Below are 22,511 nucleotides of genomic sequence, written 5' to 3' on the forward strand. Positions count from 1 at the left end.
AAGTGAAAGGTGTTAGTACCCCTCTTGGCCCCTTGGCGCCAAAGCCGATACATGATTCGCAAATTCGATAGTAAAAAGTGGGTTGTTAAGATGATTAATTTTTCCGGTAGGGGTTCCGCCAGGAAGCATGTATATGCACACTATCCTCCGTTCTTCGGTCTAATGATCAGTAGCCGAGTGGCACAGCCCAACCGGTCAAGGACACGAGCAAACCGAAGGCAGACATCCCCAGCAGCTTACAGCACCTACACCAACCATCCTTAGAATTAGACCCACAACACTGACTACGCCTTCTCCCAGGACAAGCCCGCTGGCGACGATGATAATTTTAATCGAATCGCTTTGTGAGCGCCCCATGCGCGAGAGGTGTTGATGATAAGTGTACTCGATGATGCCACCTATCAGGCGCGCAAGGGAAAAACTCGGAGTATTGAGAAATCCAATGGCGAAAGCGATACCTGATGGTATCCACTTCCTGTATCGGGTTAGCTTGGAGTCCGAAGGGCCAGAATGAGCCCGTAATTTAAGGAGCGAGACGCAAACTGCAAATGCAGCACCGAAAAGCATGAATGTGCCACTTTTAGGCGGTAAGCTACCGTCGCGTAGCAAACGCGCCAGATTTAGCCATACGAATGCCGTTGGTGTGGGGAAATTGGGACCTGGTATCGGGTATGCGCGTGTATAGAGAGAGTAAGCAGTGGCAGTCACGAAAATGCTTAGCGTTGAGCCAAATATCTGTCCGTAAAATTGGGCTCGGGGCGATGCCCCGAGGAGATGTCCTGCCTTGATATCTTGCATGAGATCTCCTGCTTGTTGAGCCCCAGCTTCGGCGACACCCCCAGCAATAATGTTGGCGATAACGTTCCCTGGCTGAAGCACCGCGAACACCAACTGACTCATTTTACCAAGGCCGGACACAGGGTTAAGGTCCGTCTCGCCGAGGGCACGCACTCTGCTGCTAGATCGAGTATAACATCCCGCACGTGGCAAACAGAACTCACCCAAGTAAAGAGAAGAGACCACCAAGCAAGAAACTAATAAGCGTGGCCCATGGTTGGATGCCCTTATATCCGAACACTATCCACACGATGATAGTCCCAAGGGCAATGCTGCCTACCACACCCCAAACGACAACAACTGAAGGAACTAACCGATCAGACGTTTCTACATCGTCCTGGTCATCTGGCACATCGTTTGCGAAGGGGTGGGACGTCGGCTCGGAGATGGCTCCCGATTTCGGTCTCAGGAGTGAATACCAGCCAGAAGGGTATTTAAACAAGAGTGTAAAGGCTCCACGCATCATAGGGAATAATGATACAAGACTATCTGCAGTCATGATAGCCAGGGCAACCCATAAGATCCAGCCACGCGAGCCGTCGGTCATCGAAGCTACTCCGACGATGTTATTAAAAAGCTGCAATTATTGCATGTTGAAACGGACTCACAAACAGGTCCAGGAGCCCACCCATTTAATTTTGCCAGCGGAGATAGGATACCCCAGCCTACCAGCATACCCTATAGTGCATGTTATAAGCTGACCCGAGCAATTCGTAGCCGTCAGTACTTACAAGGTTCATGCTTAGGGTCGTGGGGAACCCCATGATAATCCCTGAAACAACACAGAATTAACTTCGCTGGGCCAAAAACGAGCACGTCGGTCCCTCACCTTGGCCAACATACGATAAACTCGGGGAAAATACCCAGAGCCATTTCGTCGCTAGGTGGGTACCGAAAATTGGTATGGAGAGTACAAATGGAAAGAAGTATGCAAAGAGCTGGTGATTGTGAATGGTGTCAAAACTTCCCATAAATGACCACAGCTGGTCAATTTACCGTCAATGAACCAGAGGACAGGAAACTCCACCCAAGAGCCTTCCATCCAGATTTGACGATGGCTTCTCGGGATGAAGGCGAAAGTTCGGTTGAACTACCAGCGACAGTCTGGTCCACTTCACTATCCTCATAGGCTTCTGCCGCGATAGGCTCGTAGCCCCTTCTACGAACGCTCGCGGATTGGGCATATGCAGGCTCTGATATTTTTACATGAGGGATCCCGTGCAGCACAGAGATCAATCGAGCAGTAGCGGTTCCACTTGGAAAGACAAGCTTCTCCTTGATTATCTGTTTATTGAGGATGAGTATAGCTATCTACATCGCTATTACTAATAGGCCCGACTTACCACCTGTTTTCGCAACGGAGCTGCCAGAAAGACCCTGAGGAGTGAGGCCAATTAGTGAAACGGAGAAAAAATACCATGGGGCCACCGAAGTACCCAAAGAAAGCGACAGCGAAAGACCAGAAAACGCTGGCCATCCATCCTAAATTTATGGGGTCGACACCATCTTGAGACCGAGTGAGGAGCGACAATGCCGGGATTATGCCGACGAACCCTGCAGCAAGTGGCATGGTTCCCGTGGCCACAGCAGTGGTTTGTAAGATTACGTGCTCTTGGGGTGTCATAGGCGTCCGAAACATGAGAAGGGAAATCAGATAGCCAAGGAGAGCTGCCTGTAGGGACATCCTGCCGCCATACATTAACCCATAAGGTTAGAGAAGGGACGTGTTGCCTTTAGTCTGAACAGTCCTTACATACTGATCCATCCTATCACAATATAGTGGACACAGTGAATATAGATTCAATGTAGCCAGGACGATCTCACCTGTTTGAAGCCCAAAATAGAGGTTGGTGAAGCAGAGAAGACATCCCACACCAAGTCCTGTACATACAGCTCGAACCTGATATGGCGGTGTGTGAGCGACGAAAGGCAAACGTAAATAATATGCATACTGTAAGCTCTGAGGAAGCCATCCTTTCTCAGTCCTGAGAGTCGCTCCGTCCAACTGAGCGGACGCCGATGACGAAGCGTCGGGGGAACTGAGTATAGTGTCCACGCCAAGTGCCGTCAAATTGAATCGACCCTCATTCAGAGGATCGACTTTCACAAGTGATCGAGGTCGACAAGCTGTGATGACTGCCGCGCGCAGAACTCGCAGATACAGTCTAAACCAACGGAGACAAGGCCGTAGCTCGTTGCCTTCGCCGTGACTACTCATGCCAAGCGCTATTAAGAGTGCATGCTGCCTTTCTTGGTATCTTGACTGCCATGCTTGTGCGCTATTCAAAGCATTTCGCTTATAAAGCGAAAATACTTGGTTTACGTCTTCCCTCAGTTCACGTACTACGCCGGAACTGAGGTGAGATAGTTTCACGGCACTTTCTTGTTCAACGCCTTCATGTTGATTAATGTGCCCCAGCACTTTCACGCTAGGTAGTCATTGACATTAAACTAACCTCACGTACTCGCTTTCTCGCTGGATTCTAATAGTAAGGCTACACGTAACTTCACTTGGTGTCTGGCGATGATTCATGAAGATCGGGGTCAAGAATGAATATCTGGTGCGGAGTCTAGTTGTGGCTACTGGGCCATGCTTGGTTGATCTCTGCTTGGGTTCCGATGCCAACGCGACTTATTGCAGCACACTATTCTGGGCTACAAAACATGCAACAGTGTGGATTCATGATTGGGTTACCCCGTTCGAAGCCTTCCATGTGGGATTCCAGCCCAGTTTTCAACAACTAACTGGCCTGGAGCGAATCGAATCCGTCCCTTTCGGAGGCAGGCAACAAATTATTATCCACAAGTCAGATGATGGGCGTTTACCAATCCTAAGGTTCGCACACTCCCTCATAGAGCGCTGGGCTTCCGCCGCAACACCTGGCGGATATTGCTCTGTCATCCACACCTGTCAAGGCTCGCAGCAGGGAAGCATCATGCCGTAACTCAGCAAGGGCGAGCTCAGGTGGATACCTGCATGCATGAATTCCCGGTGTTTCGGCATAGCATAGTCGGCTCACATATAGACTGGAGTAGAGATCTTTGACTGTGTAACCTTTTGCGTAACATCGAAAGAGAGCTAGATCCTGATGTCGAATGGCGCGAGCATAGCAGACTCGTCCGTTCATCCCGTCTTTTCTGCGTTACTTTTGGCCCTAATACTCTTGGCCCTATTGGATCGTGTTTTTCATAGCAAACGGGAAGATATTTTCTGCGCACATTCTTACGCTGGGTGTGCTGGACGTTGGGTGCCGATTAGTCTATTTCTGGGGATTGCAGGGGGTTTCATAAACACCTACGTGCTCTACCAAAACGACCCACAGATGTCCTCCAGCCCAATTGATGAATCTCTGTCGAGGACAGCACACTGGTCTGTTGGGAATATGTCGGTTGGTAACCAGTGGGGGAGCATGCCTCGCGTTCCTAGGCCCTCGTCCATGGTCGCCACAGCAGAAGCAGGTGATAGGAATAAGTGAAAAAAAGGTAGATTGTGAACCCAACTCCGTATGTCGCCACAAGTTTGGGGTGACCGCTGCGATTTCGTGCACCGTCCCTAAGCCCCCGAAGGTCTTAAGTAATTCTTGTGGGGCTTATCAGCAAAGATAAAGAAAGCGCAGCGGTCCCAGCCATCCTTTTCCGACGATGGTAGCCAGGCATCACGATTTATAATCAACAAAGGGTTCTTGCAGAGGTTATAGATACGCTTCGACACATAATGCCTCGCAAATGCAGGGCACATTTAGCTCAGCGACTATTGGTACGCTATTCTGGGAATTAAAAAGCTAAAGATTATGGAATTAGATGAGTCAGAGTGATCAATAGTACTACTTTGGGCGCGGGTATATACGGAGTAGGTCGAAGAGAGCAGCCTAAGATTTTGAACCGTAGTTCCGCTATCATTTTCTCGGCTCAGCGGCTTCATCTTCGCACGGCATTGACGTGGGTGCCATCCCCAAGATTTACGAGGATGAGGCCCCATCTGATCTCTAGAACGGTCAGTGTGTGTAAACGTCCTGTTGTCCCATTTTTTTCAGGGCTCATTGCGTCTTTAGTGTTTACAAAGTACAAGAAACCCCTGCGGGCCTACCAGACCTCGGGTTGTGCACGAACTAGACACTTGCTGTTATACAAAGTATAGAGACATTCCCAAGCCTTCAGTCTGAATGTTCCTTCAATAAAGTCTTCTTGCCTTGATCGGGGATCACCGTAGCTTCCCCAGCATCACCTCCCCAGATCCCGTTCTCCACGCTCTGTCTGATCTTCTCGCCCTTTATGTACTTCAAATAAAGGGTCTTGATCCAGGTTTCAACCGGCCAGAACATTGCCACACGCTGCTGGTACAACCTATAGGCGGGATATTTCGAGGAGGATATCTTCTCGGTGAAGAGCGTGGAACTGTAGATGAGGAGGCATAGGGAAAGCGAAGGAAGCATGAGTAAAAAGTAGTCGATGAAGTTATGAACATTGTTGTTTTCGAGGATGGGAAATAACGACATGAAAAGCCAGATGAGTTCTACAGCAGAGGTATGATCCGATGGTGCCATTGTATTGCGACGGGCCAAAAAATTACTTACGTTCACATGCCACGTTTGGGTGTCGAGAATACGCCCACAGACCTTTCGTCAGAAACCCACGTCCACGGTCAGCAGCATTCAATCCCAAGCGAGAACCTGGCCATTCCTCGGCGTAATTGACCCGCTTCGTTTTTTTAAACTTTTGGAATACTAGGAGAGCGGAGTTAGTGCACTCCGCCAAGGGATAAGTCCTGCTGGTCCTTACCCCATTGTTGATTGTCAGCAATAGATTCTCCTGCGATAGAAAGTAGAACGAGGACGGCAAGCAACGCGTCCCCGCATTGGAGCGGGGAAACTTTGGAGGCAGCCGCGTATGCAGGTAGCTAGGAGGTGTGAAAGAGTCAATGCACCACCTCCGATTCCTTCCATGTGCGTACCGAAAGACTGTAAAGCAGACAGTTTTGGAAGAACGCTGTAGGAGTTGGTTGGAATAGATGAGTCCAACTGAAGGGTCCGATGCATACCGACGAAGCCAAAATTGAAGATGATCTGGAAAGCTTTGTTCGGGACCATCTTCCTGAATACTGGCCAACGGTAATCTTCCTCATTTAATGACAACAATCCTCTGCGGAACGCGTAATATGTCAATCTTATGGACCAAATGAACTATAGCGAGGAGATCGCTTGAGCATATGGTGTCACAGAAGTATAGGCCGGGTATCTGACCTGAAGAAACATCATCAACAAAGGTCGTGGCTGGACATTTTGAATCTTAAGTTTCAACGCAGAATTTCCGAATAAGGGGAACAACGCGTATATAGCCTGTATATGGAGAAATAGCATCACGACTCTACTATGAGCTTAAAATATCACGTAAGACAACACTCACGGTGTAGAAAGGCGGGAGAAGGGGCCAGAAGCGATCCACTTGTGACCAATTTCCGGTGAACTGCAATAGAACGCCGGCTTACTCACATCACCCGTGTTCAGGGGAGAGAAGTACATACGTGCCCCGCAAGGAAGGTCCATGCAATATTGAAGAGCAGGTACCTCGATGTCACTCTCAACTGAGGAGATAGTCCTTTCACTAGCTCGCGTTCAAAACTTGCCATGAAAACGAGCTACGCTGAAGCAATAGAATGATGTAGATGCCGAACCGATCCTTATGCTGTCCTCGGATGCTAAAGCAGCGTCGACCGAATAGTGTTGGAGCCAGAGCTCATCGGAAGATGTAAGTTGCGAGGCATCACGGGTCTGTGGGAACCTTCGCCCACTGTTTCCGCTACTCCATCGTCAGCAAGTATCCGACGCGTCTTGACCCCAGGCGGTGGGTCTACGTGAATCACTACGGGGTCACCTAGGGGCACATTAGCTCTCCAAACTCGTCTCGTCTTCCCTCCATGTCTTCATCATCAGCTCGAGCTCGAAGTGGCTCGCATGCAGTACGGCATGTACAACGTCACCCTTCTATAAATGAAGATGATGAAGCGGGGGGGAGTGGAACTCAGCTTTTGTCTGGCACCATTGACTTAGCGGATGCCATGGGGGATGCGTACCCTCGTAAGCGCATGGTTCCCCAAATGCCAATGCATGCACTTTCCGTCGAGTCCACCCCAAAGACAGTGCCGTCCGCGACGAATTCAGCGTCACTAGTCGCCCCACAAGTCGAGGCGCATTCTTCGTCTAGCCTTTCAATTTCTGACTCCGGTCAACATCGGGTGGACGATCAAAGCTCCCACATTCTCAGCCGACCGCAATCTTTCTCTGAAGCACGGCGAGCCATGCAATTAGCCCACCCGATGCCGACTCCTTCGCGCAAAAACTCATCAGGATCCACCGCCCCCAAGCCTCAACCTCCATTACCTCCACCTGCATTTCTTCCTCCGCCTCCGCCACCTGAAGAACCGCCAAGCTCAACCGCTGGTATAATATCACCGTCCGAACTGAAACCTACCAAATCGTTCCCAAAAGACGCCGACTCAAGATCTGGTGATAGAACGCCCCATTCCCGCGCGATATCTCGGCACACAAGCCGTAACCCTTTGGACGAAAAGACGGCCGAGCGACATATCAGAATCCGAAAAACCCCACATCTCCCTCACTTCCATTCTGATCCTATAAGCTGCGCAACCATGTATTGGTCGAAAGCCCCCGTGCATGGGCACATGCCTACACGAGGATTTCGCGCCAGTACGGTCACCGTGATCGATTCCATAGCTTGGATATTCGGCGGGATGGATGAATCGGGAGTGTGGAATGACATTTATTCGTTTGACTTAGGTAACGTCTTTCGCTAAATTATTTAACTCAGTCGCATTATATCTTCATTTCACTAGAGACGCTTGAGTGGTCACATCCCGACACGCAAGGTGACAAACCACCACCATGCAGAGCACACAGTGCTACCCCTGTCAACTCCTCCATTCTCGTCTTTGGAGGAGGGGACGGAAATGTGTATTATAATCATTTGTATCATCTCGACACCAGTAGGCAGAGGATTTCTGCCTGCGATTCGCTTATACTCATCCTTACCTCAACCAGTAACTCTTAACTGGACAAAGTTCACGTGTCATGGCCTACTCCCACCGCCCCGACGAGCGCATACCTGCATACTCTTTAATGGTTGGCTTTACGTCTTTGGCGGTGGAACAGGTACCCAGGCTCTCGGAGACCTCTGGGCTCTGGATATTACTCAGCCTGCGGAAGAGTGGTGCTGGGTTTGCCTTTATAGCAACCCATTGCCACTCAAAGGCTATGGTGGCCCGAGCAGTGCCCTCATTGCAAAGTATAACTCGCATCAGGGCCATATGGATCATGCCGAAGGGCCTAGACCCACTCCGAGAGGGTATCATACTGCGAACTTGGTCAACAACACGATGGTCGTGATTGGTGGGAGCGACGGTTCGAACTCTTACAATGACGTTTGGTTGCTAGATCTTCGTAAGTGACTGGTCCGTCTCGTCTTTCTGCAGACGGAAGGATGATTCTGTATTTCTGGTTGCCTGTTGTCCATGTCACGCCGCAGACGCCCTAAAATGGAAACATTTCCCCTATGAGCCGGACGAGGTGGGGAAAATTCTGGCCCATTCTTCCACCCAAATCGGATCTTATCTCTTCGTTGTCGGTGGGCACGTTGACGGCGTCAAGTACACCCACGATGTCAGGCTCCTCAACCTCGGTAATGAATTTTTTTGCGCATGTCGGTTCGTGGATTTTTACTGTGTCAACGTTCTCAGTGACTCTCAAATGGGAAGCCAAAGCTGTTGGGGGTCGTCCACCTTCCTCTCGGGGTTACCACCAATGTGCGCTCTTCGACTCTCGCTTATTCCTGTTTGGCGGATTTGAAGGTGAAGCTGTTTTCGACGATGTGTGGATTCTGGACTTGGCGGCGTCTTCATATTTGTCCCAGGTAACTGTTTTCGAGATCGATGAGCAACCAGACGAATATGATGAGGAAGATGGAGAATATGAAGAAGATGGGGAGGAGTATGAGGAATAAATTATCCTGTGGTATATAGTATTTCAAATGTGCTCGACACCTTAATCACGAGCTTCGTACTAAGGTGCATGCAATATGCAGTATCGCCCATTAACCCTCTTTAAGATACCCACGGCACCCATCGATCTAATTCATCAGTGGAGTGAAGGTGATAAGGGTGTTAGCTTGTTCAGTATATGATGTCGCAACAAGTCCAACCGTGCAGTACGTAGCCCGAATGACCTGATACGCTTAAGAAAGTACTTAGTTGCGCTGCGCCAATGCTGTAAAGATTTGAAACTTCCTTTGTATAAACAGAACGTTTCAGAAAAAAACATCAGTCGGGTGAAAGAGAAGGGTGGCTAGCTTATGCATGGGAGAAAATCGCGCAAACAATGTGGCTGGAAGGACAAAAGTCTCGCCCCAATCAACGATTCCATATGACCACGCGTACGCGCTTCTACATCGTCTCGGCGGACCTATCGCTGACCACTCTGAGTAGAAACTGACCTCAGCTGTGTTGGAATTCTTGGTACCATGGCGTACGCTATGACCAACTCACGTTTGCATGGTGATGTGGCGTCTTAGATTTTTGCCTATTACCTTTCTTGGAGACATCCGTGCCAAAGTCAGTGCGCATTCATAGCGCCTGACTATAAAAACCCATTTTGTGTACAACCCAACCTTTCCTCAGTTCACGTTCACGTACGACGGTACTGAGGTGAGTTGGTGATTTGTTTCTGCCTCGCATAAATCATGTATTGAGTATTTGTACACCAGCGATAAACTCGCTAGGTGATTATTCTCCAATTTAATCTAGTTCATGTACAACGGGACTGAGCGATAACTCGCTAGTCCATCATTTCATGTTATAAGTTGAACCACAGACAATCGGAGTTTTCGAGCTCCCATTGCAGCTCAATTAATGCCGGGATCCATTTATGTGGAGTAGGATTGAATGCTTCACTTCAGTACTTTAGACCGACATCCCGAAAGAACTCCCTCATCCCGAGTAAGGATTTCACCCCGAAAGCATTGCCCCTTTTGCATGATTAATTAATCACCCCGTTCCTCCGCTAAGACGTTGAATTTGGTGAGAATTTCGCATTTGTCCCAGGTTTTCGGCACTGATGGTCAACCGGCCTGGAACGAGGAGAATAAGGTAAAGAGGATGCGCGCGGAGGGTAATTAGCTTGGAGTAAGCAGAACTTTCATGGTTAGTATAATGGGAATATGGTACGGAATGTAGTATTAATTCAAGAAGCGCGTCGATTGTCTGATCTGTCACTAGAACATGGACAAACGGTTCAATGGCATCCTTGAAAGATCAACACATCACAATGCGAATCGAAGTGGTCAAGGAACAAAACGATGTACTCCATGCAACGGAGTAATCACAGTGCACTCCCGAGTGAAAGGTAGCTTCTTTGGATAGGTCTTGAGCTTCAGGAAACTGGACGACAGGAGCTACAGAAATATAATAGTACCTGGAATGGGGTGACGATAGGAAAGGTGACAACGAAGAGGAGGGACTTGTGAACGGCTCAAACTTCTCTAACAGTCTTTTCGGCGACGCTTTCACCAGCCCCTTCAATGGTTCCTCCAGTGGCTTCTTCGCTTGCTCTCGGAAATACGTCGGTGAGGACAGGAGAATCGGGGTGATCCCATTTCGTGCTCCACATGATGACGGTTCCATCGGTGCATGCAGCTGCTACCCTGAGATAACTGTGGTCCTTCAAGCGCTCACAGCCGAAAGTCACCCCACTGACTTCAGCGCCTCTGGGAATCGAAATTGTGAACGAGTGCAGGAGGTGATACGATTCGCGGTGCCATATGAAGATTTTCCCTCCTATACATTAGGGGGGTTGGAATTAAGTGTGAGCACTAGGGGACGTCCAGTGATCGGAGCCCTACGTTTGTTAGCGCAAATAATGATTTGATCTTCCTCGGACTCATCTGCCACGAGGGCAGGGCTCCGAATTCCAAACTGGCCATAAATAGGGTATTCCGTCTCATCTGGAATGTAGAATGTGTGCAATGGGACAAGCCACGTAGGATGAACTCGGAACAAGCGAGGTGGCGTCTAAAAGCACGTAAAAAGCAAGGTGCAAGATTATAGAAAGAATGCGACACTGTACATTGCCATCAGACATAACAAGCAAACGCTTGCCCGAGTAAGATAAGCTCAGCCTCCGTATGGAGTCGAAGGTGGGAATTTCGCTACAACATATTATATGACATGGCTGTCCACAAATACCCAACAAACTTACAAAACAGTCTTCTGTGTCTTATCATCATAGACTGTCATGATATTAACGAGTTTCTCGCTTATGATCATGATCAATATGCTTACTAATGATTCGACATTCTGAAGGGGGTTTCGATGGCTTAAGATAATGTTTGCCTACCGTTGCACTCACTGTAGCTATTCCCAATAACCTGTATAATGAAATTCAGCTCTGTGACACCATGTGTTATATGAATAGAAGCTCACTTGGTTCCGTCCCGGCTGAGAACAGCATCCTCGAGTGCATAATCAAGAGTTCCTACAAAAGGGTGATGCGTGCCCTGTAAAAGTTTCAGTCCGACTCCTAAATCAAAAGTGGGTGGCGGGCGGCTTTGGATGTGCGCTCTTCCCACCCTGAAAAATTCCTACTGACCTCAGGGACCCAGTTGAGACACTTTATAGCACCTGGCTGAAGCCCCTGAAGCACCAGGATCTCCAGAAGACCCACATCCAGAAGCCGCAGAGTTTCCTGAACGCCATACCAGCTAGGCTCAGGCCTCAGAAGCGCCAGGAGATGCCGCTGCAGGCGCCAGAACTGCCGCCGCAGCCACCAGAATTGCCGCCGCCGCAGCCACAATGGCGGAAGATGCCGCCACAAGTCCTGAAGAAACCATCCCTGGTAGACAATATGAGATCGTGCAATTGACACTTGACGTAATTAGCTGGTAAGACATACTTCACTAATCGCCACTCGATTCTCTCTCAATAACATTACTTGAATTGTTTTCATGTGATCTCCAGACCAGAGATCAGATCCGCGCCGCCGCAAATTCACTCGCTCAACGACCTTCACTTCCATTTGGTTCGCTTCCCAGATGAATACATAATTTTCGTGCCCTGAAAAAGTAACAACTATATCCATGTTGATATTCAGCAATCTTGTTTTTACAAAGACGGATTTCACCTACGGTAACGGCCATCGTGATCAAAGTTAATGTCATGGATCATCGCCTTGTGCTCCCGTGGCAACCGAATTGGAGATAAGGACTGTAGTGCTAATGCCGTCTTCCTTCTGAGTTCTGCCCTAGCATGACGTTTTCCCTTGATTACTTTGATGACTGCACTACGAAATTTCTGGGCAGGAGAAGTTGGGTTCAAGGGACCATCGCCTAGTTCCAGGCTCCGTTGGATCGTCCTGAGATTCAGTCTGAACTGAGCAACCGCATGTGCCTCAGCATCATTACCTGCGAGTGCGTCAGATTCAGGGAGTAGGGTCATTCGTGTACAGGACGATAGATGTGTAGGGCTAACCTCCAACATTGGACGGTGGTGCGTCATTATCTTCTCGCGTCTCCATCGCACTGCGCTGGTTTGGAGCATCAGACATCGTAGGGAGAATGGAACTGCGTCTGGTTAAGCGTCGTTGGTGCCAATTCCGTGCGAGATCCTTAACCTGCTGAAAGAAATCGCAAACATGGCCCCATACTTCGCCGACCTCTATGCCAAACTTTTCGTAAAGAAAGAGACAGAAAATGATGACTAAAGTTATAGGCAAGACAGGAATACTGGACACAATTAGCCCCCTCATATGTCAAGCAAATCAGTAAGAACAGATACCCGAATATCAGGAGGAACCACTCTTGATATTTAGAGCACCACAGTACAGCTGGCCGACAGGCCCTTGATATGAGATATCGGGTCACGATTTCATCCGCATCGAAATGGAGAAATTAGAAACAGATATCGACTCTTGGCCCGGACTCACCTTTGAAGAACTTTCGGAACCCGATCCTTTGCCAAATCCCATGCTGAACTGGACAAATAATCAAGTTCGTGCTAACGGTGACAGGAAAATTTGTCAGAAACGGCTCAATGATATTCAGAGGCTGCTGGGCGTACCTCTGTCTTTTTTCTGCTCCCAAACACAAAATACTTTCCAATGAACCAGAGTCCAACGTAGAACAGTGCTGCTGCCGAGACTGCTGAAGCAGCCGTGACACAGACTAGGATGACCGGCTGGTTCGCAAACGTAGAGAATGTGAAGCACACAATGCCTGCAGAGAACCTGGAGTGGAAAACTCATTGTATAAGCCAGTCATCCTGTTGAAGGAAGCTCACTAACGATATTACGGATAGAACAAGAAAGATGAGAGGCATCCGGCGAATCCATAGGGATCCCCACCATGAGAGAGCCGACATCGGGGTCGTGAATACTACTGAGGACCATCTAAAGGAGATGATTGGGTAAACTCGGATCGGCGTGCTCCAAACTCACTGATAACTCAGTTGGCTGTTGATGGCACTCGCGATAGCAAATACAAGCGAGACGATCCAGAGGACGTTGACTGCCTGTTCAATCCCCGTACCTGCTTGGGTGTAGCTAGATCACAGCAACAAAGTTGTCACGCGTTCTAAAGCACAAGTTCGAACAAACTTGCCTGAATTGAATGGTCGTTGCGGACACACTCGCAAAGAGGGCTGCGACTGTCGACAAATTTTGAAATGTTGAATCCCGTTCAGAACGCAATACAATTGGCAAACCTGCCATACACCTTATCAGTATGGTAGTGACAATCAATGCAAGGACACTGACCCAAGTTAATGAATGTCTCAAGAGCGCCTGTGACCTCAACTAGATGACCTGCTATTTTCCCCGGAATGGTGGCGACGTGTGCCTTAACGTGGTGCAAATGTGTGATCCCTGTGACATTGGATTAGTCGACTAGTTACTGGGATCGGATTCGATATAAGAACAAGAAACTAGCCATGGAAGTTGTCCAAGTTGCGACCCCAATATTCCAGATCTTGAGCGAAATTTCGCAATAAATGGTCGATCTCCTTTGCGTTATAGCCTGGAATATCATGAAACCCAGGAAGGCCTTTCAACGCATCATTGAAGACATCAACTCTTTGGCCAAACTTCTGAAGCCCCATGGAGAGAATTTTTTGATCGGGATTGCTGGTGATAGTCTCATCAAGGTGAGTACCCTGGCGGATGACTTGCGCTGGCGTCCAATGGTCCATGGGTACAGATGGTAATGGCGGATCGAGCCAATGCTTCTCCAGTTTGGCACTTGATGATGGGGAAGCGATGAGGGGCAGAATACGGAAAACCAACGCCAAGCGAGAGCGAAATCCTTCCGATATTCGAATCAGATGATACGCGGATTTGAGATCTTTGACAGCGTCGGCGATGCGTTTCACGGCACTGCTGAGTTTCGCCATCTCGCTACAGAGGTGGAAAGTTCAGCGGGTTCAGTTCGAGGATGGGAAGTGTTGACAACCGGGTCCCCCTTACCCCTGAAATGCCTTAAACTGGGTACCCTCGATTTCCACATTTCCTGGGCCAGAATGTGCTATCAAAAACAGAATTCAGTTATCCGAAGGTGCACTCAGAGATGAATAGTTAATAATTCGTACATGGATGAGCAATATCGCTCACTGGTTCAGCTGAGGCGAGGATGGGATCGGGCCTCTGACGTTCAGCTGAGGTGATAATGCGATCCAGCTTCTGACCGAGCTCCTTAAATTCCTTGAGGCAGGCCAGGAAAATATCCCTATCATTTTCTGCTGTGACGTTGGCTTGTTGCGTGAGTGTTGGTTCTGGGGGTGGATTAGCCATCAAGGAAGCGGCACTCCTACTGATGGATGTTGTAAAAATGTTCCGTTAGATGGTGCGCGCTGATGAAATTGTCCTGAAGTGAAGCTAGTGGGACTCTACAGTGATGTGCTGACGAGGAGAGACTTGGGTGAGGGCAGTCCACTACTTCGCAGTGATAAGCCCCTATCAAGGCTGCCGGTAGGACAAAGACCAGCGATTCATTGGAAATCTATGATAGAAGCTGGCCCGCGCGTAGAAATGCCGGTTGAGGCCTCTCATTCAATTGTTACTCGGTTTTCACTTTTTCCTTGAGAGGAACCCTAGTGAGTGGTCGATTCTATGTTATCTGCCAAACGGGGTAGTCGATACTTACTCCTCAATGGCCTAAGGCCTATCAGTGCCCGATCTTTGACTACAATCTAGTAGCGCAAGTGCGTGTCGCCCAGTCTGTACGGGCTTGCAAATTGGTGGTGAGAATCTATTTTTAATTTTAGCAAAGGACGCCTCGGGCCGGGACTACCGTTGAATCATCATATCTGAGTAAAACCTTGAGTCCAAATTCTAAATCAAGGGCGTGCGGCTTTGGATGCTTTAGATCATCATGAGACCGTATGGCTGACGTACGTCATACCGTGTACCCAGATTACCATAGCTTTTCCGTGAAAAAGTAACAACCGGGGGTTCTACAAGAGATGAGTTTGACCTACGGTAACGGCCGTTGTCATCTGAATTAATGTCATGAACTGTCATATGTGTCCGTGATGACTAAGTTGACTTTAGCGCCGGTTCCATTGTTCTTCCAGTGGATCGCCCTGGTACCAGGTGCTTGCTGAGCGGTTATATCCCTGCATCCATTCAGGATTTCGAGAGGCGCTCAAGTCAGTGGGATGGCGTTCGGTTGCGAGTCTGCAGACTCTCCGGACCTTCTCTGCACGTGTTGGGAGATGCTGATGTGTTAAACTAGCGAGTAGTGGAGAGGCACAGGTCTACTCGAAGCCAGACTCTTATCACCGTGAAGGACGGCACTCGTCACTGACAAGTTGAATGTGTGTCTGTGCTGCCGAGCATGATTGGAACTCTTTCTGTTTCCCTGCTCAATGTGCATTTTTTCATGTTGACATATTTCAAAACCAGTCTCAACTGCGGCGCTCAACTTAAACAGCGTTTGTGCATGCAGCTCCTCGTGCCATCTCATATTGAATTACAAGAATGTTAGGATGAGTTCGGACGGTGGTATTTTTTATATTACCAGCCGTCGAGCTTACCAGTTCCTTGGGTGGCGAAGGCTGAGGAAGAAATGTACGTGGAGGTAATGGAGGCTGAGGTTTGGAGGTGATTGATGCCGATGAGTTTTTGCATGAAGGAGTTACTCCTTAATCGCATGGTTCGCTGTGCTATGCGCTTGCGAGGGTACGCATCCCCCATGGCTTCTGCTAAGTCAATGGTGCTGGACATCAGCTGAGTTCAGTTGATCTTTCCACTTTCATGTATAGAGTGCCGTACCGCATGCCGGCACTTTGAGCTCACACTGAGGAGAACATGGAGGTGAGTAGCCAAAGTGGCCCCCTAACAATTCATGCAACCACACGTAATCGAAGTTCTCTCGTTGCAGTCCGGAATGTTTCAAAATGCCGAGATCCATTTAGGATGCCCACTTCACTTCAGTACTTTTGACTGACACCCCGAAAAAAGAACTCCCTCATCCTGAGTAAGGATTTCACTCCGGAATAATTGCCCCTTGGTGTACGTTAATCACCCAAGCCCCCTGTTCCTCCGCTTATACGTTGGGCTTGGTAAGAATTTCGCATTTGTCCCAGGTTACATTGACGGTCAACCGGCCTGGAACAAGGATAATCAGGAACGGAGGGTAATTAGCTTGAAGCAAGCGCAACTTTCATGATTAGCTTAATGAGAATATATGGAATGTAACATACTCTAATTCAAGGAGTGCGTCAATTTTCTGATCTGTCACTGGAGCGTATATTAGGATAGTAGCGATTTACGCTAGGGCACATGAGGATACATGAGTGACAAGACAAACATGTGGTAAAAGCGCAGTCTCACCTCAGTCAATCGTTGTTGAACTGAGGGAGACGAAAGTGAAAAATTGTTCACTGCTTTTATAAGCAGTCGCCTCAATGGCGCAGCGCACTGACTTTGGTAGCAGGAATACCAAGAAAGGAAATATAGCGCCGCTAGCTCAACATCATTGTGAGTTGGCCACCGCGCACTATAACTCCCAAAAAAACCAAGATTTCAACAGCGTACACAAATGATTCAATGAGTGATTAAAGACATCCCTGAAGGGTCAACACATCGCAATGCAGATCGAAGTGGCTAAGGGACAAAACGGTGTACTCCATGCAAGGGGGTTATCACAGTGCACTCCCGACGGGGATTGTTGGGGGTACCTTCTTTAGATAGATCTTGAGCTTCAGGAAACTGGATCACAGAAATACAATGACACTCGGAATTGGGTGATAATAGGAAAGGTGGCAACGAAGGGGAGGGACTTGTGAACGACCTTAAACTTCTATAACAGTCTTTTCGGCGACGCTTTCACCAGCCCCTTCAGTAACTTCTTTAATAGTTCCTCCAGTGGCTTCTTCGCTTGCTCCCGGAAGTACATCAGTGAGGACAGAAGAATCGGGGTGATCCCATTTCGTGCTCCACATGATGACGGTTCCATCGGTGCATGCAGCTGCCACCCTGAGATAGCTGTAGTCCACCAAGCGCTCGCAGCCAAAAGTCACCCCACTGACTTCGGCGCCTCTGGGAATCGAAATTGCGAACGAGTGGAGGAGGTGATACGATTCGCGGTGCCATATGAAGATTTTCCCTCCTACACATTAAGGGGGTTGGGATTAAGTGTGAGCACTAGGGGACGTCCAGTGATCGGAGCCTTACGTTTGTTAGCGCAAATAATGATTTGATCTTCCTCGGACCCATCTGCCACGAGGGCAGGGCTCCGAATTCCAAACTGGCCATAAATTGGGTATTCCGTCTCATCTTGAAGGTAGAAGGTGTGCAATGGGACAAGCCACGTAGAGTGAACTAGGAACAGGCGTGGTGGCGTCTAGAATGAAAAGTAAGGTCCAAGATTATAGAAAGAACGTGACACTGTACATTGCCATCAGACATAACAAGTAAACGCTTGCCCGAGTAAGATAGGCTCATCCTCCGTATGGAGTCAAAGGTGGGAATTTCGCTACAACATATATGACATGATTGGTCCACAAATACCCAACAAACTTACAAAATAGTCTTCTTCTTCTCGACATCATAGACTGCAATGGTATTAACGAGTTTCTCTCTTATCATCATCATCAATACGCTTACTAATGATTCGACATTCTGAAGGGGAATTTGATGGCTTGAGATAATCTTTGTCCGCCGTGGCACTCACTGTAGCTATCCCCAATAACCTGCATAATAAAATCCAGCTTGCTGACATCATGTGTTGTATGAATATGAGCTCACTTGGTTCCATCCTGGGTGAGAACAGCATCCTCGAGTGCGTAGTCAACAAATCCTAAAAAGGGGAGACGTGTACCCTGTAAGGCTTCAGTCCAAATCCTAAATCAAGAGTGGGCGCCGGGTGGCATTGGATTGCGCTCTTCCCACCCTGAAAAATCCCTACCAACCTCAGGAACCCATCTGACACGCTCTATAGAATCCCACTGAAGCCACTGAAGCACCAAAGACCCCAAAACCTCCAGAAGAATCATATGCAGAGACGACAGAGAGTCATACCTTAGGCCTCAGAAGCGCCAGGAGATGCCGCCGCAGCCGCCAGAACTGCAGCTGCAGTGGCGACGACTGCTGAAGAAACGACCCCTGGTGGACAATATGAAACCGTGCAGGTGATGCTTGGGGTTAGCTGGTAAGACATACACTAATTATGAACACTAAATTCTCTCTCAAAAACATGACTTGAATTGTTTCCATGTGACCCTCAGACGATCCGTGCCGCAGAAAATTCACTCGCTCAACGACCTTCGCTTCCATTTGGTTCGCTTCCCAGATTAATACATCGTCTTCGTGCCCTGAAAAAGTAATAACTATATCCATGTTAATCTTGTTTTTACAAAGACGGGTTTGACCTACGGTAATGGTCGTCGTGAAAGTTGATGTCATAAATCATTGTCTTGTGTTCCCGTGGCAACCGAGTTGGAGATAAGGACTGTAGTGCCGATGTCATCTTCTGTTTGGCCTCCGCCCTGGCATGACGTTTTTCCATGATTACTTTGATGACCGCACTACGAAATTTTTGGATGGGAGAAGTTGGGTTCGAGGGACCATCGCCTAGTTCCAGGCTCCGTTGGATCATCCTGATATTCAGTCTGAGCTGAGCGACAGCATGTGCCTCAGCATCATTACCTGCGAGTGTGTCGGATTCAGGGAGTAGGGTCATTCGTGTACAGGACGATAGATGCGTAGGGCTGACCTCCAACATTGGACCGCGGTTGGTCATTATCTTCTCGCGTCTCCATCGCATTGTGCTGGCTTGAAGTATCGGACGTCGTAGGAAGAATGGAACTGCGTCTGGTTAAGCGTCGCCGGCACCAATTCCATGCAAGATCCTTAAGCTGCCGAAAGAAATCGCAAACATGCCCCCATACTTCGCCGACCTCTATGCCAAACTTTTCGTTAAGAAAGAGACAGAAAATGATGACTAAAGTCATAGGCAAGATGGCAATACTAGACACAATTAGCCCCATCATATGTCAAGCAAATCAGTAAGAGCAGATACCCGAATATCAGGAGGAACCAATCTCGATTATAAGAGCACCACAGTGCAGCTGGCCGATAGGCCCTTGGTACGAGATACGAGACAAGTCGGGTCACGATTTCATCCACGAAATTAGAAAAACAGTTCTCTACTCTTGGCCCTGACTCACCTTCGAAGAACTTTCAGAATCCAATCGCTCGCCAAATCCCATGCTGAACCAGACAAATAATCAAGTTCATCCTTACGTGCGGCGGGAAAATCATTTGTCAGAAACAGGTCGACAATATTCAGAGGCTGTTGAGCGTACCCCTGTCTTCTTTCTGCTCCCAAATACAAAATACTCTACAATGAACCAGAGTCCAACGTAGAACAGTGCTGCTGCCGAGACTGCTGAAGCAGCCGTGACACAGACTGGGATGATCGGGTGACTCGCAAAATTAGAGAATGTGAAGCACACAATGCCCGCGGAGAACCTAGAGTGGAAAACTCATTGTATAAGCCAGTCATCCTGATGACGGAAGCTCACTAACGATATTACAGAGAGAACAAGAAAGATGAGGGGCATTCGGCGAATCCACAGGGATCCCCACCATGAGAGGGCCGACATCGGAGTCGAGAATACTACTGAAGACCATCTAAAGGAGATGATTGGGTAAACTCGGATCGGCATGCTCCAAACTCACTGATAACTCAGTTGACTGTTGATGGCACTCGCAATGGCAAAAACAAGCGAGACGATCCAGAGGACGTTGACTGCCTGTTCGATCCCCGTACCCGCTTGTGTGTAGCTGGATCATGGCAAGCAAAGTTGTCACGGCGCGTTCTAAAGCAATAGTTCGAACAAACTTGCCTGAATTGAATGGTCGTTGCGGATACACTCGCAAAGAGGGCTGCGACTGTCGACAAATTTTGAAATGTCGAATCCCGTTCAGAACGTAATACAATCGGCAAACCTGCCATACACCTTATATCAATATGGTCGTGACAGTCAATGCAAGGATCTGACCCAAGTGAATGAATGTCTCAAGAGCGCCTGTGACCCCAACTAGGTGATCTGCTATTTTTCCCGGAATGATGGCGACGTGTGCCCGAACGTGGTGCGGAAGTGTTTCTCCTGTGACATTGGGTTGGTCGATTAGTTACCGGGATCGGATTCGATATGAGAACAAGAAACTAGCCATGGAAGTTGTTCAAGTTACGGCCCCAATATTTCAGATCTTGAGCGAAATTTTGCAATGAGAGGTCAATCTCCTTTGCGTTATAGCCTGGAATATCATGAAACCCAGAAAGGCCTTTCAATGCAGCATTGAAGACATCGACTCCTTGGCCAAGCTTCTGAAGTCCCGTGGAGAGAGCTTTCCGATCTGGAGTACCAGTGATAGTCTCATCAAGATAAGTACTCTCGCGGATGACTTGGGCTGGCGTCCAAAACTGCATGGGTAAGGATGGTAATGGCCGATCAAGCCACTGCTTCTTCAGTTTGGCACTTGATGATGGAGAAGCAATGAGGGGCAGAATACGGAAAACCAACGCCAAGCGAGAGCGAAATTCTTCCGATATTCGAATCAGATGATACGCGGATTTGAGATTCTTGACAGTGTCGGCGATGTGTGTCACGGCTCTGCTGAGCTTCGCCATCCCGCTACAAGGGGGATCAGCGGCCAGTTCGATGATGGGTTTCGTCACAAGTTGACCGGGTTCCTTACCGTTGAAATCCCTCAAACTCAAACTGGATATCCTCGATTTCCTCATTTCCCGGGCCAGAATGTGCTGACAAAGATTAAGTCGTCCGAGGGTGCACTCAGAGAGGGATAGTTAAGGATTCGTACATGGATGAGCAACATCGCCCACTAGTTCAGCTGAGGCGAGGGTGCAATCAGGCTTCTGACGTTCAGCTGAGGTGATGATGCGATCCAGCTTCTGACCGAGCTCCTTAAATTCCTTGAGGCAGGCCAGGAAAATATCCCTATCATCCTCTGCCGCCACGTTGACTTGCGTGGGTGATGGTTCCGGGGGTGGATTAGCCATCAAAGAAACGACACTCCTGCAGTTTAGGGGCTTGATGGAGGTTGTAAATGTTCCGTTAGATGGCGCTGGTGAAATCCTCCTGAAGTGAATTGGGGAACTCTAATGTGCTGACGAAGAGAGACTTGGGTGAGGGAAGTCCACTACTTCACAGAGGTAAGCCCGACTCGCAGATGTCAAGGCTACCGGTTAGGAGTCGACAAGGATCAGCCATTCATTGGGAATACATGGTTTGCGTATGGTTGAGGCCTCTCATTCAATTGTTACTCGGTTTCCACTTTTTCCTTGAGAGGAAACCTAGTGAGTGGTCGATTCTACGTTATCTGCCAAACGGGGTAGTCGATACTTACTATCAATGCCTGATCTTCGACTACAATCTGGTAGCGCAAGTGTGTGTCGCCCAGTCTGTGCAAACTGATTGTGAGAATTTATTTCCAGGATACCGGGCCGGGACCAAAACCTTGAGTCCAAATTCTAAATCAAGGGCGTGCGGCTTTGGATGCTTTAGATCATCATGAGATCGTATGGCTGACGTACGTCATACCGTGTACTTCCCAGATTACCATAGCTTTTCCGTGAAAAAGTAACAACCGGGGGTTCTACAAGAGATGAGTTTGACCTACTGTAACGGCCGTTGTCATCTGAATTAATGTCATGAACTGTCATATGTTTCCGTGATGACTAAGTTGACTTTAGCGCCGGTTCCATTGTCCTTCCAGTGGATCGCCCTGGTACCAGGTGCTTGCTGAGCGATTATATCCCTGCATTCATTCAGGATTTCGAGAGGCGCTCAAGTCAGTGGGATGGCGTTCGGTTGCGAGTCTGCAGGCTCTCCGGACCTTCTCTGCACATATTTGGAGATGCCGACGTGTTAGACTAGCAAGTAGTGGAGAGGCACAGGTCCTACTCGAAGCCAGACTCTTATCACCCTGAAGGACGGCACTCGTCACTGACGAGTTGAATGTGTGTCTGTGCTGCTGAGCATGATTGGAACCCTTTCTGTTTCCCTCCTCAATGTGCATTCTTTCATGTTGACATATCTTAAGACCAGTCTCAACTGCGGCGCTCAACTTAAACGGCGCTTGTGCATGCAGCTC

At 48.6% G+C, this 22,511-nt stretch overlaps 7 protein-coding genes across 7 annotated transcripts; 2 read left to right on the forward strand and 5 right to left on the reverse strand.

Annotated features, from left to right (window-relative positions):
• Positions 1-43: 43 nt before the first annotated feature.
• Positions 44-2,473, reverse strand: EI90DRAFT_3038052 (OPT oligopeptide transporter). The gene is made up of 8 exons (XM_039058833.1): positions 2,274-2,473; positions 2,181-2,214; positions 1,834-2,121; positions 1,667-1,775; positions 1,569-1,609; positions 1,446-1,515; positions 1,002-1,389; positions 44-952 (listed from the first exon to the last, which is right to left on the reverse strand). Exons 1-8 carry the CDS (start codon positions 2,459-2,461, stop codon positions 196-198), a joined length of 1,875 nt encoding a protein of 624 aa, XP_038921454.1. The 5' UTR covers positions 2,462-2,473; the 3' UTR covers positions 44-195.
• On the reverse strand, positions 2,330-2,820 carry EI90DRAFT_3038054 (uncharacterized protein). Its single transcript, XM_039058834.1, has 2 exons — positions 2,790-2,820; positions 2,330-2,737 (listed from the first exon to the last, which is right to left on the reverse strand). The coding sequence occupies exons 1-2, from the start codon at positions 2,808-2,810 to the stop codon at positions 2,549-2,551; spliced, it is 210 nt and encodes a 69-aa protein (XP_038921455.1). The 5' UTR covers positions 2,811-2,820; the 3' UTR covers positions 2,330-2,548.
• A 434-nt stretch (positions 2,821-3,254) lies between these two features.
• EI90DRAFT_3286279 (uncharacterized protein) lies at positions 3,255-4,313 on the forward strand (the record flags this gene model as incomplete). Its single annotated transcript, XM_039067006.1, has 2 exons — positions 3,255-3,673; positions 4,031-4,313. The coding sequence occupies exons 1-2, from the start codon at positions 3,369-3,371 to the stop codon at positions 4,311-4,313; spliced, it is 588 nt and encodes a 195-aa protein (XP_038921456.1). The 5' UTR covers positions 3,255-3,368.
• Positions 4,314-4,991: 678 nt separating this feature from the next.
• Positions 4,992-6,463, reverse strand: EI90DRAFT_3012788 (uncharacterized protein; the record flags this gene model as incomplete). The annotated part of the gene is made up of 8 exons (XM_039056592.1): positions 4,992-5,350; positions 5,412-5,561; positions 5,617-5,734; positions 5,789-5,823; positions 5,876-6,017; positions 6,078-6,173; positions 6,241-6,300; positions 6,359-6,463. 8 exons carry the CDS (start codon positions 6,461-6,463, stop codon positions 4,992-4,994), a joined length of 1,065 nt encoding a protein of 354 aa, XP_038921457.1.
• A 100-nt stretch (positions 6,464-6,563) lies between these two features.
• EI90DRAFT_3038058 (uncharacterized protein) lies at positions 6,564-8,888 on the forward strand. Its single transcript, XM_039058835.1, has 5 exons — positions 6,564-7,631; positions 7,688-7,837; positions 7,893-8,291; positions 8,377-8,529; positions 8,588-8,888. Exons 1-5 carry the CDS (start codon positions 6,752-6,754, stop codon positions 8,848-8,850), a joined length of 1,845 nt encoding a protein of 614 aa, XP_038921458.1. The 5' UTR covers positions 6,564-6,751; the 3' UTR covers positions 8,851-8,888.
• Positions 8,889-10,373: 1,485 nt separating this feature from the next.
• EI90DRAFT_3038065 (uncharacterized protein) lies at positions 10,374-15,108 on the reverse strand (the record flags this gene model as incomplete). The annotated part of the gene is given in 22 exon segments (XM_039058836.1): positions 10,374-10,678; positions 10,744-10,912; positions 10,968-11,049; positions 11,069-11,072; positions 11,183-11,268; positions 11,324-11,397; positions 11,565-11,732; positions 11,793-11,968; positions 12,025-12,300; positions 12,368-12,621; positions 12,674-12,736; positions 12,822-12,892; positions 12,956-13,121; positions 13,179-13,283; positions 13,332-13,436; positions 13,495-13,597; positions 13,650-13,757; positions 13,846-14,285; positions 14,355-14,412; positions 14,477-14,840; positions 14,921-14,964; positions 15,050-15,108. The coding sequence occupies 20 exon segments, from the start codon at positions 14,676-14,678 to the stop codon at positions 10,374-10,376; spliced, it is 3,015 nt and encodes a 1,004-aa protein (XP_038921459.1). The 5' UTR covers positions 14,679-14,840; positions 14,921-14,964; positions 15,050-15,108.
• Positions 15,109-16,881: 1,773 nt separating this feature from the next.
• Positions 16,882-21,839, reverse strand: EI90DRAFT_3038075 (uncharacterized protein). The gene is made up of 22 exons (XM_039058837.1): positions 21,765-21,839; positions 21,219-21,698; positions 21,096-21,159; positions 20,568-21,031; positions 20,396-20,503; positions 20,240-20,342; positions 20,073-20,177; positions 19,920-20,024; positions 19,697-19,862; positions 19,559-19,629; positions 19,411-19,473; positions 19,105-19,358; positions 18,765-19,037; positions 18,552-18,718; positions 18,411-18,494; positions 18,302-18,346; positions 18,138-18,211; positions 17,997-18,082; positions 17,914-17,944; positions 17,784-17,865; positions 17,565-17,733; positions 16,882-17,499 (listed from the first exon to the last, which is right to left on the reverse strand). Exons 2-22 carry the CDS (start codon positions 21,415-21,417, stop codon positions 17,183-17,185), a joined length of 3,030 nt encoding a protein of 1,009 aa, XP_038921460.1. The 5' UTR covers positions 21,418-21,698; positions 21,765-21,839; the 3' UTR covers positions 16,882-17,182.
• Between the last annotated feature and the right edge of the window lie 672 nt (positions 21,840-22,511).

Source organism: Cantharellus anzutake (assembly GCF_015039405.1).
Source record: "Cantharellus anzutake strain C23 chromosome Unknown EI90scaffold_6, whole genome shotgun sequence".
In the NCBI taxonomy this organism is placed as follows: Eukaryota; Fungi; Basidiomycota; class Agaricomycetes; order Cantharellales; family Hydnaceae; genus Cantharellus; species Cantharellus anzutake.